Source organism: Schistocerca gregaria, chromosome X (genome assembly GCF_023897955.1).
Source record: "Schistocerca gregaria isolate iqSchGreg1 chromosome X, iqSchGreg1.2, whole genome shotgun sequence".
Classification (NCBI taxonomy): domain Eukaryota; kingdom Metazoa; phylum Arthropoda; class Insecta; order Orthoptera; family Acrididae; genus Schistocerca; species Schistocerca gregaria.
The window spans coordinates 334,650,460-334,669,944 of NC_064931.1; the positions used below are offsets into that span (position 1 = coordinate 334,650,460).

Here is a 19,485-nt window from a genome sequence, read left to right on the forward strand (position 1 = left end):
AAACTTTATATTATTTCAACTGTTAGAAGGCGAAATACTATGCTTGGATCATTGGCTTAAGGGAGCACTGTTTATTTCTCACTATCTTAACCAATTATTCTTCCCACTCGCATATTTTCCTATGCCTCAACAGTGAGGTGGTAACATTGAGGACAGTGAACTGTGTGACAGTGGATCTCATGGACACATCATTAACTGTTCCATCTGCAGCCTCACAGCCTTAAATTTCCAGATACTCTAGTGTACATCAGAATGACAAACTTTCTTACTTCTGCAGGCAGAAAACGGAGCAATGCATGGTATAAACTTGTTTATCTGCAGCATAGATGCCCTAGATAGTTTGCATGCTTACAGAATCCAAATTAACGAGAGATTTCATAGACTAAATTAGCCTTGTCTGTTCCATGGATCACAATGCCATATAACTCTGCATTCACTTTGTAAGCATTTCATTCACGAATGGAGTGTGGGAAGAACAACCTCCTGTGTGCCTCTGTGTGAGCTGTTATTTGCCTGATTTTATTTACATGAACTCTGTAGCATGGTGTTCCAACTCTGTTAAATGGGAGCACAGGTGCTCACAGATCAGCCATTGGGCAGGGGCAGGTGCAGGTGCAGGTGATTGTGTATCTGTCAAGTGGGCCTACTGCAAAGCATACATGCCTTGTTCTGTCACAAGCACACATTGGTATTATGAGACATTTAAATAACTTAAATATGACAATTCAACAGGACACTTCAAGTGAAGGGTCAGCCATTCATTAACATGTTCAATAAACTAATGCATTATATCACAAAATGTGTGTATTTAGACAGCAGCTACATATAGGAACACAACTCTTTTATTGCTATAGTTGCCTCAGGACACACAGTCCATGGTTTATTAGGACATGGTGCAACTTTGTCAGAATTGAGAGACAAAGATTTAGGATCTCCATAGTTTAGAAAATTAATTGAAATTATTTAGCACACCGTTTTCTGTTTCTCTATACAGGGGGTAGACAAAAACATGGAAACACCACAAGAAATGTGCACTTGAACATACATGCCAATGACAGCCACACCTGCTGGTCCCAATGTTGTAGTTAACCATGAACAGCACCTGTGCAGTGTCCTCAATAGGTTGCAAGTGTCAGTCATGGTCAGAACAGTTTTCTGTGTAGTTGTGAGTGCATTATGTTGGAACTCAGAGCATTTGAAAGTGGGTAAACTGTTGGCGCTCTTATGGCGAGTGCTTCCGTAACCAAGGTAGATGAAGTGTTAGGTGTTTCAAAGAGGCATTGTATTGAAGATTTGTATCAAGTACATGGAAAGCTGAAAAACATGATCTGCTAAATCACATTGCAGATGAAAGTGTATTTTGAGAGATCGGGGTGGGCAGACATTGAAAAGGATTGTGATGAAAAACAAGAGTACAATGGCTGCAAAAGTCACTGCAGAACTGAATGTCGCACTTGCAAACCCTGTCATTAACAAAAACATGAAAGAATATCCAGAATCAGTGAAATGCAAAGTGAGCTGGAATTCCAGAACCACTCATCAGTGATGCAAATGCCCATAAACAGAAAACCTGGTTTCAAAGCCACAACTTGGTCTATGGAGCAATGGAAGAAAGTCACTTGGTCAGATGAGTCTTGTTTCACATTATTTCAAACTTCTGGTCATGTTTACATCCCAAGAATGAAATACGGCGGAGGTTCAGTGATGATAAGGACAGCCGTAATGTGGTATTCCTTGGTTACTTTACAAGGTCATGTTGCTGCTAAGGATTATGGGACCATTTCAGCTGATCAGATCCATCCCATGGTGCAGTGTTTGCTCCCCAAATGGTGATGCTGTGTTCCAAGATGACATGGCCCTTGTTCATACTGCTCACATTGTCCAGGACTGGTTTTGTGAGCACAGGGATGAATTGTCACATCTCCACTGGTCACCACAGTCACCAGATCTCAATATTATTGAGCCTTTGTGATCTACTTTGGATAGGGGAGAGTGTGATAGGCACCCATCTCTATTACCTTTACCTGAACTTGCTACTATTTTGCACAAACACTGGTGTAAGATTTGACTGAAAAACATACAGGACACATATTTTACCCTGAGAAATGTAATTACAAGTAATTGATCTACAACACTGCACCTTGCTAAAGTACAACATGAATTTGTTGCGATGGTATCATGATGTACTTTTAGAAGAATTTCTCAAGCAACACAGAAATGCACTGGACACAAAGTCTATGGCCCAAGGTTTTATTGTTAATAGATTTTTCTGTCATGAAAATTATAAGAACTGTAGATTGCTCCTAACTTCACAGTCCAGCATTGACAAGTATTCTGTCTCCTGTGACAATACATGATCTGATGTCAGAAATGTCAAACACCACATACTTAATAAAAGTCATTGTCAACTGACTAGCTGGCTCTGATGTGTGCAACATATTGACCAACTGCACGCAAGCCATTTGCCCACCTTTGCGCATGGATTCTCGTCTCTCTCACTGCCCCCACCACTGCCTCCATCTCTCTCTTGGGTACCTAGTTGCCAGTGAGTAGTAACTCCAGCTGATACAGCTTGCTTTGTGAGGTAGATATGTAGGGAGCTGAAGCATATTATTAGCATCTGCCCTGAAAGACAGTTCTTGAAGTTTGCATGCAGGATCTTATTATATAGCCACTTCTTTGTTTGAGAGTCAGCAATTTCAAATTATTCAACATTTCTGCTTTACTCTCTCTCTCTCTCTCTCTCTCTCTCTCTCTCTCTCTCTCTCACCAGTGAAACAAACTTGTGACCATTTACACTGCCCTTCTTTGCATTTGCTCGATAACCCCTCTTCTGAACAACATGATATGGAACCCATACACTTGAACCATATTTACATATGGGCTGTACAACTTTCACCATGCAACCTCTTTTGTAGACAAACTGAATTTTCTCAGTGACCTACTGACGAATCATGGTCTTCTACTTGCTTTACCTACAATTTACCTATGTGTCCATTGCACTACATATATCTATACATTGCTACTCCAAAATATTTATATGGCACGAATGACTATTTGTGACTCACTAATCCTGTAGCCAAATGATACCACACTTTTACTTTTTGTGAAGTGTGCAACTTTACATATCCCTACACTAAGAGCTAGTTTGTAGACCTTGAACCAGCCTGATATTTTGTCAGGCTCTAAATCGATATTACTGCAGTTTTTACATATAGAATTTCCTCATAAACAACAGCATCTGTAAAAAGGCTGAGGCTGCAACTAATATGATCTGCTGCATTATCATGTAACGTGAACAGCTATAGTTCCTATTACACTCCCCTCAAGCACAATGGATATAGCTTCAGTGTCTATTGATGACTCACCATTTAGGATAATGTGCTGTCCTGAATGTTACAAAATTTTCAGTCTAGTCACAAATCTGTATAAATATACAATGGCAATATATTTTGTCTTTTTTGGGGAAAAAATTATGTACTACTGTACCAGAAGCTTGTCAGGAGTCTAAAAACACAAAATCACCTTGGTTTTGTCTCTCTAAGGCACACAGAATATTGCTATGATGGCTGATCTGAGTCAGTAGTTGAACATCCTCAACGACATTGCATCTCTCTGTAGTCAGAAAGTTTAGAATATTTCCATCATAGGTAAGAAGCCAGACCACTTGTTCTACATTATTTTCTCAGAAATCTTTTATAATTATTTCATGGGAAGCTCTCACTTACCTGTTATTTATGAACTGATTTTCCAAATCAATAATGGGGTGATTAAAACCTTCTATAACTATTATAACATGACTTGGAAACATCTTTAAGTTTCTGTTATTTTTGCAGCTCGGTAAGATGACCAATAGAAGTATTCAAGTACAATTTTTATCCCATTCATGATAGTTCATGTTCAAATAACTTTGCATTTTATATCTCAGATGATTTAAGATTCTTGTTTGCTGATACAAAAGAATCAACTCGCATCACTTTCAGTAAATGCTCAAATTTCTTTTTGAAGACTTTGCTACTATCTGTTTCAGCCTTTAACTAACTCTTAGTGCCAAGTATTATGCCAGCCACACTACTTGTTAATAGCCCTTTAAACTCCAGCAGTTTCACAAATACTTCAAAAATTTACCACTATCATCTAGATATTTAGATTATGTGGGGCATTTCTTAATGTCCAAGACAAGTATTTGGACCCCTCTGTAACAGTGTTTACCCTCACTGAATGCAGAGTTGCCTTTCTTAAAAACTGTTGTACCCATTTCATGCACAGGATCTAGATAGCTTTCTGATAATAAAAAAAATGTATTGAAGTTTCAGACAGCACTTCACATGCTTTTTGGTTAAGGGGGATGAGAGTTTTAGTCCAGAGTCTCTGCTTACACCATTTCACCTATATATAGAGTCTGCTATACCATTTACAGTCTAGTGGGACAGGCAAATTGAACACTTGTCTCTTCTGAAGAGGAAACAGCATCTGGAGCAAAGTATAATCCCTAATATATTAGGTTGAAAAAATAAATAAATACAAAGCTGCACACTGTAAAATGAAAACTGTGGAAGATATCATAACTCCATTGCCAACGGAAGCAGATATGGTCACTGTTAAGAGTGCTAAAGCCACAAACTACCTCCTAGATGGACGTGGGTGCACACGTCAAATGTCTGCTGTGCTCAGTCATGTTGGAAACGAGAAATGGAGGCTCCAAAAGAAGAGACAGCGGAAAGTGTGCATGGAATGGAAATTCATCAAAGAATGACACAAGCATACACAAAGCAACACACCTATTTCAAGGGTCAAGGCACGGCACAAGCGATTCAAGGAAGGACAGCTTTCACTGACCGATGAAACAATCTCCAATGCCAGACAGCATTACTGATACCCCTGTCCAGCACACGGGTGTCCTCATTGTTGAAGACCAGCAAATTACGGTGGCAGCCATTTCCCCAGGTGTCTGATTGAGTGTTAGAATTGCAATAAACATTCAGTGCTCTCTGTATGCTTGTGCCCTTCTTTATAGAATTTCTGTTCCCTGTACATTTTGCTGTAAGGAACTTCTCTGTTTCCAGCATTACTGAGTGCATAGGACAGCTGATGTGTGCACATGCTCACTCTGTTATCAAATTGGTGTACCTCCATGTCTAACAGAGAGCTTGGGGTCTCAGCGTCAGTGCCCTTATAGGGACCACACATTGTTTCATAGGCAATGGCATTATGACACACGCACTTGTAGCATCTTTCAGCTGTTCAAAGGAAAACAAAGCAGCTTTCCACTGTGCATGAATTTCAACCAATTCATTCCAAAGCTGGAAACAATATTCACAATGCAGTTTTCCTCTAGTTTAGATCAACTAAAATATAGTGCATAGTTATACCCAGAAAGGAGATTTAAGAGCACACGCTGACAAGTAAAATTTTAGGTCTGTGACAACAGCAAGTAAAAGTGAAACATTATGACACAAAGTATAATAAAATGCAGATTTTTTTTAAAAGAATGCTTTAACTATGGTTTATCCCATTAATAAAAATTTTAAAAAAAACTAAAAATGAGCAAATCCTCAGTTAAAATATAAATAATGCATTGATTTCAGAATGCAGTCTTGATTACAGAACCTTCTGTCACTCAGTGGTTCACAATTAATCTGGGCCTCTTCAGAGGCCAGTGCAGCAAACTGCTTGCAAATCTGTGGTGAAGTGAACCACAAAGCAATGATTTCCATCACTAACAAATACAGCTACGCACCCTGTAAGGCTGGAGAGGTGGGGGGTGGGGGGGCAGCATTCTGACTGTAGTGTCACGAAGTTGGGGACACAAGCTAGAGGTTTTCCCTCCAACGGATACATCTAATTGCAAGAAGATGACCATCACAACAGATTCTGAGCAATGAACACCCAACACATAAGTGCATGGTCTCCTTAAAATACTCTTCTCCACAACTGATACACTGCTCCCAACACTGTTTCCATTTCACTGGCTGAAAATTTTCTTTTGCCAAGACTATTGTTGCAAATTTTTATCTTTTGAATGGGCTTTTCAACGTTTGGAATTTTAAAAAAATCCGCAGGGGCTAGGTCTGGAGAGTACAGAGACTGAGGCAGCACAGTGATTTCGTTTTTTGTGCAATAGTCGTGCAACAACAGGGATGAATATGTGGTTGCATTATTATGATGCAAGAGCCATAAACTGTCTCGCCACATTTCAGGCTGTTTCCTTCAGACATTTTCTTGCGGGCGTCGCAACACTTCCCAATAGTACCATTGATTATCAGTTTGTCCCTGTGGCACAAATTCATGATGAACTAATCCCTCACAGTCAAAGAAAATTATCAACATAGCTTTGACATTTGACCTGACGAGTTTTTTTTTTTATCTTTAAGAACCTTTTCTGACCCACTGTGGAGACGGAACCTTGGTCTCAACATCATACCAGTAGACACACGTCTCATCACCAGTTATGATTTTCTTAAGGAACATTTCATTCTCATTTGCATGATCCAAAACCTCTTCACAAATTGTGAGGTGACGGTATTTCTGGTCTTGAATCATGAGCCGTGGGACGAACTTGGCAGCAAATTGATGCATTCCAAGATGCTATGTCAGAATTTCATGATCTGATCCAACTGAAATGTTACTTTCTTCTGCAATCTCCTGGACAGACAGTCTTTGACTGGCACACACAATTTCGTTGACATTCCTGACATGAGAATCATCAGTACACGTGAAAGGGCGTCCTGAACGAGGGTCATCTTTAACGTCTGTCCAGCAATTTTTAAACTGTGTTAACCATTCCTAACACTGAGTCGGCTTGACCACTCATCACTGTAGGCTTCCTGCATCATTTGTTGTGTCTCTGTAAAGTTCTTATTGAGTTTCACGTAAAATTTAATGCAGACATGTCGCTTCTCTAACTCCGCCATCTCAAAATTCACAATCTGTGCGACAACATTCTACTCAATGCAGCACTGAACAATAACTAACAGACATGCAATGATGAAACTTCTGGCAGTTACACATTAAACACAGAGAATGTTCCGGAATTTTCTGAACAGACCTCATATAATCCAAATCCAACTAATCCCTCTTGAAAGTCAAAGTGTTAAGACATCCATGGTTACTTTCCCTTTACTAAACCTTACTGAAGTACACCATGACATGATATATTAATATGGATTGGTCTTAGGGGAAAATCAATGTGTGCAGTGGAGAAAAATGGAACACTGTAAAGGTGATGGCATAAAGACTGAAACTGAAGAGTGCAAATGAGTACAACGTGTCACTTGTAAGGTGTACTCAAAAATTAAAAATGAAGATGCATGTAACAGTATGTATTCCATTAGACAGAAAGAACTGCTATAACATCCTTAAAAAAAACTGAACATGATGCAAATTGGTACAACAAAGTCTTAGAGAAGTAAAAATAATACTATAATTAGTAGTTATTACTACAGATAGTTACAGGTCATTTATTTGAATACATAACATATTGGTGTACAGTACTTTCACCTTTGCCCTATAGTGGTATCCCATATCTGGTCTGAACTGTTATATTCGCTATTGCATGGTTTCCCTAAGTCATTATGAGTGACTGGTGGCATGCTAACTTTGAAAAGGCAACAGCTTACTTCCTGTATCATATCTATTGAATCTTCACATGGAGTCCCATAATCACAGGAAATGATTTTTACTGGTTAAATAAACAAAGGCTGCACTTCAGGAAAAAATTAAGGAGGTGGAACGACGTGGCAGCAAATGCCAAGATTCTTGTTTACAGTATATAGCACTGATCTAAACACATTTTGACCCTCCTGAAGATGAATGTTAAATACCCTTAAGTGGTAAAGGATAATAAAGTTGAATTTCGTAACTCAAGTGATGACTGGTTGCTATAAATATTTATATCAGAAACTACCGGAAATGAATTTCTTAGTTTATCTCTCAGGATGCCTTTCTGCCATCCTAATTTCACAAGCTGACAATACAGTCAAGTTGTACTGATATCTCAACCTGCCTGACGGTACTGAGCAATTTTTAGTAACAATTTCACAATGTGCTAATGAGCAATAACCATCCGGAACAACCAGACCAGTAACAGTGCTTTCCCTGTAAAATGCCAAATAATTCACAAAGACTGACTGAAAAGCAGTTTTACACATGGACTCCCCCTGTCCCCAAGAGTATGATCACACATAGTAGGGTCTTTACAAAATGCCTGTGGAATGTTAACAGCTATTTGTGTCCAGTCAGCTATCTGGTTTTGAATGTTTAATGTTGCTATCTGTATGTCATGGAAACTAGCTTAGAAAACATGTACAGTAGCTCCTGAATTCATTCCTTGTAAACACAAAAAGAATGAAGTTTAATAAAAGACAATAGACTTCTCCAATTGTAGAAGACCTGCCCTGAGTCATTAACAACTACACCATATGAGCAATATGTGCTTCCCTCAGAAGTTAGAGGACTAATGAGCTGAAAAAGACAGAAAGCAGCAAAATAACTATTATATCATTTGCAAATGGTTTACCTATAGTTGAACCAGCTTTATTCACTGATGAAATTATAACAAAACCAAAGCCTTCATTTTCTCGTCTTGTAACAGTGACATCGTATGGGTACCCAGCTTCCGGCCTGGAATGAGCAGCAACATCTGAAATTGAAAATAAACTGAATCATGAGTACACTATGAATAAGTAATCCATCAGACAGAGATTAACTGTTTACTAAATTAAAATGACAAAAAGAAAGAAAGAAAGAAGATTAGAGTTTAATGTCCCATTGACATTGAGGCCATTAGAGAAGAAGCACAAACTCAAACACTCAAAAATGGGGAAGGAAATTGATCATACACTTTCAAAGGAACCATCTCAGCATTTGCCTGGAGCAACTTGCCTAAATCATGGAAAATATAAATCCACATGGATGGACACAGATTTGAACTGCCATCCTCCTGAATGCAATTCCACTGTGCCACCTTGAGGCGTAGGGCGGCGTATACTGATCCTGCCTTGGAGGCGGTTAAGTGGGAGATGTGTCTCAGTGCTGGATAGTGACAGATGGTGATGCGAGACTGGATGTGCATGTAGTTTATGTATTAGCTGATAGAGGACAGTATTGGATAGGGGACTGTGATTTAGTTTCGATTGTGCCCACTAGAGTGCACTAAAGTAATAGAATGTTTTTCATAAACTGTTCTAATATCTTCATAAAGTGTTATGTCTTTTTGTGTATGTAAAATGTTATAAATGTGTTTTAGCAGTATGAATGATGCGCGAGTGTGGTTTAAGATTAGTATGAAAATAATTGTTTAACGAGTTATGTAGTGGGATTTAGTGTGGGAACATTTAGAAGAAATATGGATGTGGACAAAGAGGATTTTTGTAGATTTGTCAAGTAAGTTTATGGTAAAGGAAAAGTTAATTCAGGTATAAATAACAATAGTAAATAACTTTATGCATAAACAAAACTTCAGCATATTAGACAATTACGTTGGTAAAAAGTGCAGTCATTAGGTTTACTATTTTGCGATTGCTTATGGATGAAAAGCGTGGACTGACGCGGTGGAATGTTGTTTTGCTATTGCTGTTGAATAAACTGACCAATGATAAAGCAATATTCTTTGTGTGCCTTTCTCTGCTGGTAGAGAAGACTTAGAGTATTCTAGAGAAGAGTCGGAGCCTAGCCATGAAACAGTTCGGACGTGAGTAGTAGTAGTTTCGATGGAAATGATAAGTTGCCAGATCTAGCAGAGTTTAATACATCAAAAGTGTTGTAATGTGATGGCATAATTATTCCGATGGGTGTATAGAAATTTTGGAATTTTTAAGTGAATTTTGTGACGAGAAAATATATAAATTCCGCATGGTGTATTGAGCAGGTCGGTGACTGAAAACTGTGACTGCATTAGGTACCGACAGACTTAATATTTGGCGAGCATTCTCAATCAAAAACAATCCGTATTTTTGTAGCTATTACGTTTTCGGGAAATGCAGCACCATAAACTTGCTAACGTGAGTGTAATGGATTGTGAGTGACTGTGTTAAGACTAGCACGAGCTTGGCAGTGATACCTGTTCACCTAAGTTTCAGAATATGTTACTTAAGGACAAAATTTCCAACCTTTCATTCCGTATGAAAACTTTCTCCCGAAACATAGATTAGTGACTTTAATTGCAGCCTGGTTCATGTCAAAGTACAGTAGGTTTCCCTTGGCTTCCCTACTGATGATCTGCTGAGACAATGTTCACAGGTAGGTGCAGGTTCGTCGTAAAGGCACGGAAAGAACCGCGCTGCCGCAACCTCACTTGGTAAAATGACAAAAACACCTCATAACTAGTCACTAAGAGGTGACTGTTTTTGGAATGCTATTGTCGCTTTAAGAGTTTAACATACAGTCATTGACTTATCCATCAAACATTACTGATGTGTAAAATAAATTGTTTATAACAAAACTTAGAAATATGTTTTTAAAATTTACAAAGATTTAGAGTTTGTTTTAGTGTGTGAAACAGAATACGTAGTAAATGAATATATAATATTAAAGAACAATTAAAATACACACTTTGGAAATCTTCTAAGACTTATATTTTTAGTTTTTGTACAAAAAGGAAAACAATGGACTACTCTGAAGCTTCTTACATTGCATATTCCCACTATCAAATTGTACTTGTGTATAGCATATGTACAGTAGTATACAAATATTATCCTATCATAACCACAAGCACGTTCAAATTCAACAACAGGGTCTTTACTGAAGTACAAACCTTAGGAATGACAGCATTTATATTATGGACACCAGTGTACAGACATGTCTGTATCCTCCTGGCTGGAGGGACCTGTTATTTATAAGAATACTGAATATTCTAGAATATGCAAATATTACAAACACAAGTAGTTTGAGAACCTTCTAGAAATGATAAATATTAAATAAGAAGTATTTGCTAGTGATTTAATTTGAACTGGGGACCCACAGTACAGCACCCAGCAACATTTAACTGCTACACTAACATTACATACAGCACAGCTCACAGCAAAATATTTTTTAATTTAAATTTAGTACATAATTCAGTCAGTTGTTTAAAAATATTGACATTCTAGTAATTCATTCTTAGAAGTAGAGAAATTTCTGGAGACTCTACTGTATTGAAGCATGAGTCCAAAGAGATTTGCTTGAAGATTGTAACAGCTTCCAGTCACACTGAACAGGGTGAAATAATTAAAAACTTTGAAAAGCAGGCTTTACTTCAAAAATCAAGACTTTCTGCTCAAATTTTTGTTCCTTTTTTATAACACACACACACACACACACACACACACACACACAGACACACACACACACACACAGACACACACACACACACACACACAGACACACACGCGCGTAGTCCACAAGGAAACTCCTGTAAGGTTTAATATTGAATACACTGCACATTCATGGGGAAACCTTTCATTTAGCAAACTATGGTTTGTGAATGAAGGGTAATTAGGCATTAGGAGGCCACCAGTGGCAGTAACTGCAGTCCTTACACACAGCTCAGTGATGTAAATATTAATTATTCGCATCTTAATGTGGCTTCAAAATTATGATGTGATGTAAGAGACTACTTTGATGTAGAATTTGGGTAACAACTGATTGGTTGATATGGTCTGGTTCCATGGACAGCTCAGTTACCTGGTAAAATACCAGTGGATTCTACTTCTGTGACCATGTTAAGATTTTAGGTTATGGGCCTAAAGTCAGCACTCACATGAAGGTAGTTTTTAGGACTGCAATAAGTGATACACCAATCTACTGAGATACTAGAGTATCTGTGTCAGCCCATGATGTGTCACCCAACAGTTTGTTGCGATTATGGCAATCAACAATTTGAACAGGTACATTAAAGCAGGCCTGTTCACCATGTGATCGTGCAAGCTGGCTCACACTCACACTGCGGGAGAAAGTACACTTTGGCACTTTGGGAGAGAGTAAGTGGTCGGCTCACAGTGAGTAATGGTAGTGGAAAGGGCAGGGGAGAGGAGGGGAAAAGGAATTGGAACAAGGCAGCTCAGCATGAGAAACTCTTTTCAACATATCTACTCTAGGACTGCAAATGCTAGTTGAATAGAAATGTATTGCTGTATTGTGGCTAATTAATGACCTTTGTGGGGAATTGATTGCCTAAGACTGCTGCATTGATGAGAAATGACAATGGAATGAAACTTACATTTCTTTTAATTGATGAGCCAAAGAACATGGGGCAACTAACAAGGGAATGGTCAGACTTGTCATGCCGAAACATGTATTCCTTTTTTTAGCACTGTTATTTAACTGTGCAAAAGGTCCGTATGCAAAATTTTAGCTGCTGACATTAACTGGAAGTCACCTAAAAAAATTAACGAACATGGCTGTGTTTCCTGCTTGGCACTTGCAATGACGGCTGGCCACCCTGGAAATGGCGAGTCGCGAGCGTTGTGCGCACTGTTGGGAAGTGTGGCCGTCGTATCGTGGCGTTCACTAAAGAGGAATATCGCTGCATGGTTTTAGTGGAAAGGGGAAACGAATATTCGTTTCTGTGGCATGCATGTCCTTTTAATTTCTGGTATGTATTTCGAAACATACTGTCCTGAAACTGTACTGTCCTGAAACTGGTTAGAGATGTGAAAGATTTTCTGTTCATGTTCATCTATACTCAACAAGCCACTTTACCGTGAACATTTAATCTCCCCTCACAGGTGATGGCGAACCCTGTAAAAACACGCGTGAAGACTGTGACATGGTTGTTAAACTTCTAGACGAGCATGTAAATGGTGCAGACATGTGGCTAGAAACAACTGAAACACTCGATATTGCAGACTGTGAATCTACAGACGGTGAAGACACCGACGAAAGTTGCACTCATGAAGACTCTTCGAGTGATAGTGCCACGTACCATCATCAATTATCTCCGAAAGTAAAACCAGCAACTACAATTACCTTATCAGATAAAAAAATAGCGGTGACATATTGGTTGAACGAAAGTGGTAAGAAACGCCTACGTGTCAGTAATGTTCAAAATACGTATTGCTTTGTCCGCTCTGAACGTGAATTGTATAGATGGGAAAAGGAAGTCGCTGGACGATGTAAGAGTCGACTGGAAATTGCGGCGGAGATAAATGTGCGACTTTTTGAGCTATTTACTGATGACAGACAACAGTCATTTAGTGTCAGCGATACTACTTTGCGTGATTGGGCGTTAGAGATTGCCAACGCGATAGGCGCTAAAGAATTTACAGCTTCTCAGAGTTGGATTAGTCGCTTCAAAACATCACATAAAATTTTGGCAATAAAAACAACAAAATTTGTATTGAGAAACAGGTCGGAAAATGAAGTGACACAAATCGAAATGATAGAAGCTTTTCTTACGAATGCAAAAAATGATATCCTAGTTTTAGTGAATCATACTTGTACAATGCAGATCAGTCGGGTTTTCAAAAAGAAATGTGTTCAAAAAGAACACTGTCATTCAAAGGGGAAAAACATATTGTGATTGCGCAGTCCATGACTGCATTCACCCATTAATACACTATAATGCCCATAATTAGTCTGGATGGTTCATTGCTGCCTAAACTATATGTGCGTCTTCAAGAACCAACTGGACGTTTTGGACCATGTGTCAAAAGAACAATGTTCTACGCAAACCATCTTGTGGGAGACGCATCGAAGTCTGGAGAAAGGGGAAATGAAAAGTTACACTTTTCATGCGTCATGCTTTTCTTCCGTTCTGCGAGAACAAATCTCTTCTCCTTCTAGATTCGTGATCAGGTCATAAGAGGTCTGATTCATTAAAAGCTGTATTTCGAGCCCACCCTGACAAAGAAGTAGAGATACTTCAGATTCCACCCGGCACGACGAATGTAATTCAACCTTTAGACAGAGAATTTTTCTGTCAGTGGAAGGCATTTTACAGAAAACTAACAGAGAAAATTATAGTGAGCAGATCACTGCAATTTACTGTCTATCACTGTGACAATATTCTCAAGCTGCAATCAGTAGTACATTATCAATTTCCTCCCCACTGTTTCAGAATTTGATTAAATATGCGTGGCACTCCTCGGCATATACTGATACTAGGCCTGATTCATTCCTAACACCAGCCCAGTTTTGTCTACGGACATCTAACAACGTCTGTGATTCGCAGGCTGTCATATGTCGTCTTTGCTTGTACGTTCTTGGTGCACAAAAAACCTATGTTTTGAACATTGTATCAATATTTCACATTTTTGCAGTGGTTACAAGAAATATAATTCGGATGTGTTCTAAACCGTATATTTATTTGTGTCTATTTCATAGCTATGTGGAAAGAATGTTGTAGATAACATACCAGCCATATTTGTCAACAAATGTTTAATTATCATACGATCACTTTCACTGGAGGAATCAGCTCTCTCACAGCTGTGGCAAGAGAGCGGCGCGTAGCTAACGCCACCTTGCCCCTAGATGGCGTTGGTGTAACATAGCGAGAGATGTCAGGGTTGTACAAGAGGCAGTTATAAGCGCGGAAACCATGTGACAATAATGTCTTACTTCATAAAATTGTTCACAGACTTCCCGGTCATGTCAGCAGCTAACATTCTGCATTTAGACTTCTTGCAATGTTAACTCACAGTGGTAAAAAAAGCAACACAGCTTTCGACATGACAAGTCTGACCATTCCCTTGTAAGTACGAAACATGATACTTTGTACGACTGACGCAGCCTTAGCATGAACATCATTTTTAGACAAAGTTTAAATTGACTTCAACTCATGTGACTATTTTACTCACATGTTAAATATAAAAACACTGCATGTCAATGAATTCTACTTACTTAGCTTTGCACTAAAGCATTAGTATCTGGTACCACTTTCTGAGTACTGCTAATTCAAAGATGACCTTTTAAGTTGTTGCCTATGAGTAAGCTTCTATGAGTAGATTTCGTTCTCTTTATTGTTGAAAAAAGTTGGAAAAAAATTGCCCGCACAAGTACGTATACGTATGTCCAAACACCGACATAACTGTAGCTGAAGATTAAGTCATAGAAATTTATGAGAGCAAAATATTTATACAAAGCTACAGGACACATTTTATTATGGAATTTATCATGCAACTTCCTGTCATACTGTAAGTCTTTAAGTTATAACTGTGGCTAGCCATCCTGCATTGACCTTCGCGAAGTTCCTAACCCAGTCACAATGCAGAACTTTGCCTTTTGTGGGCAAGTGCTCTTGGAGAGCACATGCCCGCAAAAGGCGGAGGTAATGAGTTCGAGTCTCGGTCTGGCATACAGTTTTCATCTGCCAGGAAGTTTCATATCAGTGCACACTCCACTGCAGAGTGAAAATTTAATTCAGCACACAGTTCGCAAAAAAATGGCTCTGAGCACTATGTGACTTAACTTCTGAGGTCATCTGTCACCTAGAACTTAGAACTAATTAAACCTAACTAACCTAAGGACATCACACACATCCATGCCCGAGGCTGGATTCGAACCTGGACCGTAGCGGGTGCTCGGCTCCAGACTGTAGCACCTAGAACCGCACGGCCACTCCAGCCGGCCACAGTTTGCACTTCCCCTGCACTACATAGTGACATTTGACCAGTGCATCTTACCACGAGTGCTCACTACCCAAGCAGCAAATGAGCATGAGCACTTGTACTTATCTAGCCACCTCTGGAACAGGTCTGCTTTAACGAAACTATGAGTTCTATGTTAGAAAAGTGATGAGACTAGCAATACTGTGCATTAATGACAATGCTGTTTGCCTCCCCACAAACAGGGCAGTTAAGTAAAATTGTACCTTTGACTCGGTACCAGTTTTAGCATCCTTACTGCAAATTTTACCCACCTTGTGAAGGTATTCTCCTGCGTATCCCCAAAACAACTCTGCCATTTGCAGCTGCCTTCCCCATAAGCTGTACAACATGATGATGTGATGTACTCAACACAGACTGTGAATCGACACTCACTATCTCATCTCCAGTACACAGCCGTCCGTCGAGATCAGCTGCACCACCAGGAACTATGTGGCCTATTGACACCTGCAAAATTGTCAAAAACTCTTGCAATTATTAATATACAGAATTTAACACATTTCTAATCACCACAAATATCAGAATGCAATCTAATATTTTTCATTGAAAAACTGTTATTAAGATGTAATGATATCTTTCACTTTCGGTCTTCAGGAACTATTTTTTATCATTCGTATTATTTTTAAAGAAAAAAAGAAGAAGTAACAAATTCCTCAGAGGCCTTACTAGTATTAAGAACACAGCCTACCACATGAGATATTAACATTCAATAAGTTCAAAAATAGAGATAACTGCAACTTTAACTTAAAATTTAAGAATATAATGAATTGCTGGGAGGGTATAACAAAAATTCCTCTATATAAAAACTTTTGCACATACACTGAAGAGCATCTGACCAAGATATTTCCCATGTTATAAAAACAGTGCTCATTGCTTTGAGGTTTGATAGTTAGTTTCATGTTCCAGTCATCATTTGCACGATAACATCACAAATTAAATTGTAAATATGGCTACATGGTGAAATTTATAAGGTTTTTTTAATTTTTTAAAAATATATACAGATGTGAATAAGTAATTTCTGGCCACCACTTTTTACACATTATAATAATAGAAATTCTTCAACAGTGGAAGGACAGCCATATCTCACTGCACTGTGGAGTAAATACAGTTTTTATACTCACTGTACACCACATCAAAGTTTTCCCTGTACACTACGCTGAATTCATGTTTCGTGTTTCTATTTCTTACGCAATTTATAACATCAGTCACATTCAAAATCTAAGTTGACATTACAGCTAAAGTGTACTTTAACAAGATTAAATGAAACAAAACTGTCTATTTGACACATTAGTATAAAAGCAAAGGACTGGTCTATTAATGGAAATGTTTTGAGTTCAAAGAAACAGTCAACCTTATTTTAAGCTTACTGTCATTTTTTGCTATGAAAACAATGTTCTCATTGTTATGTGGTCATAAAATTAATAGCTCTTATTTTAGTTAATACAGTACTTTTATCAATGTACTAAAATGTTTTGTTATTTTATTTTTACACCCATGAATGTAAAAAGTTGGGAATTTACATAAATCATAATTCCTAAGTTTTAGTTGTTGATCGATGCATTAGAATGCATGAAGAGTTGTCTTGTACTAAATACATACAGAACTGGAATCTGTCAATTTTTCTGTACCTCCTTTTGACATCAAAGAAACAACAAAAAACAACCTGAGCAGCAAACCTTCAGTAATAGTCATCATTTGACTATCCTTGGGGGAGGGCAAATGAAAACATTGCCATACCAGATGACAGTAGAAAGGGTGAATTAATGAACATTGTGGTTCAGAATAAACCTCTTTACATCATATCACTGCCATTTCAGTTCCATTAAACTCATATGGGCTCGACTTAAGGGTTATGTAGCACGGACCAACAAAAAATGGGTGCTATTAAAAGTGGAAAGATTGACAAAGGATGTTACAAACCAAACTTTGTCATCAGATTGGCATAATGTTGAGAGAGAGACGAAAAAAGTAATAATGAAAGCATGGGATAATGAATGTGTCGTGGAAAGTAACACATAACAACTCATTATTTCATTAAATTCTGACAGTAGCTGTAACGACTACACAGAAGATAGTGAAAGCAATTCAGGTATAACTAGAGTGCATCCGTTAGTAGTATGGCATGTTACCAAACATTCAGTTGTGTTCAACTCTTAAAATTTTCTCCGCTTATTTAGATAATTTGTTGCTTTGCAACAAGTGTGTGGCTGAATACTCATCTTATTGCTGTAACTTGACTATAACATATGGTTACAGTATCGTAACGCATCACCGTACCTACAGAAGCAGTGGTGTCCACTACTGCCCTTCCTGCTATCCACCGAGAGGTTATAAGTACAGCTTCTCACGGAGGTGGGCTGTAATTATCATATGGCAGCAAAACTTGGTAGATATGCTAGTGTATTAATGCAAACCAATTTACCCTGGAAAACAGTTTTGTCCCATAGGAACTTACCACCACCCCAGAAAAAATTAGTTCCAATTTTGGCCACCAGGTGCAAATCTGGTGCTGTACAGCATCTCGTCAACATCTCCAGTGTTCATATTGAACAAACTGTGTAAGCAGTGGTTTATAATAAAATCATTATGCCCTTCCCACTTGTTTGACCATTTCTGCCTATGTTTTGTTCCTAATCCATTACATAAGGAAACATTTATATATGTCTTTCCTGCATTCACAGCACCAGATTTGCACCTGGTGGCCAAAATTGGAACTAATTGTTTTGAGCTTAAATTACTTACACATTAACACATTACAATATCTAACAAGTTATCCTGCTATACGTTAATCACAGCCCACACTGGACCTCTGTGAGTAGTTGCACTTTAATTATAACAATCCGGTAGAAAGACATAAGCAACAGTCGGTCAGAAGGCAACTTGTTTCTTTTTTGGTGTGTACTCAGTTATTGACCACATGGGCATGTGGCATGTTGTGTACAAGACAGCAACTGTGCCCCCCCCCCCCCCCCCCTCTGCTGCCACCTGTCAATCACAAAGTTATTTTAATCAGAGTATACCTTCTACGTATGGACCGTAACATCAGACAGACAGACAGAAGTGCAGCAGTCATTCAGAAATTCAATGGTGGGCAACAATAGGATATGACAGGCCATACTAACAGACACATGGCAATGGAATGCTGAAGCCACAACCTTATGCTATGTCTACTAATCCATATCAAGATAACCATCATCACTGGATGATCATGGAACAGCAAGAGGATGCCTAAGAGGGCTAAATCACATTATGTGTTAATAAAAACCAAAGATCAGATACACAAGGCTACATTTCTTCTTGTTAAAAGGGGACAATCCAGACAGGTGGTATTATCCTGGCATGGTGAACATTTACACTTGATCAGTAACATTCTGTTACAAATCTGTATGTAATGCAGGACAACATTCCTCTCCCAAATTGTGTGACAGTAGAGCAGTTAAAACTCCACATTTCCTTGGCCTTCTATTTCACATGACCACAACGCTATGATGCACTTCTGGAAATATATCAATAAGGATGCAAAAATTTTTGAACCACCTTCAATCAATTTCCATGCATTGTATGCAGTGACAGTGTGACCATGAATCAGCATAGCTTCCCAAAACACCTTTGATGTTATTCAAGTTGATGCCACAGTAGGGTCCGCCATAAACATGACAGATATTTGCTGCCATAAACATGGCAGATATTTGCAGACATACTGAACTATACAATTGTCAAACCTCTTTACACAGAAGGTAGTAAGACAGATGTTAATAATTACTGACCAGTCTCCCTACTTATCTCCTTCTCAAAGGTACTGAAAACAAAAAAACTATGTATGCAAGAACCGTAAAAAACCTTTCTCAAAATAAAATGCTCAGTCAGCCTCAATTTGGATTTCAAAAGTGTCTCTCCACAGAAC

At 38.5% G+C, this 19,485-nt stretch overlaps 1 protein-coding gene across 4 annotated transcripts in view; it reads right to left on the minus strand.

Annotated features, from left to right (window-relative positions):
• The window catches only part of LOC126297547 (membrane-associated guanylate kinase, WW and PDZ domain-containing protein 1), a 376,107-nt gene that overhangs the window by 54,076 nt on the left and 302,546 nt on the right, over window positions 1-19,485 (minus strand). For all 4 annotated transcript variants that reach the window (XM_049988468.1, XM_049988470.1, XM_049988469.1 and 1 more), the window contains 2 exons: window positions 15,836-16,028; window positions 8,519-8,641 (listed from right to left, as the gene is read on the minus strand). In XM_049988468.1, coding sequence (XP_049844425.1) covers window positions 8,519-8,641; window positions 15,836-16,028 — 316 coding nt within the window. The remainder of the gene's footprint in view (window positions 1-8,518; window positions 8,642-15,835; window positions 16,029-19,485) is intronic.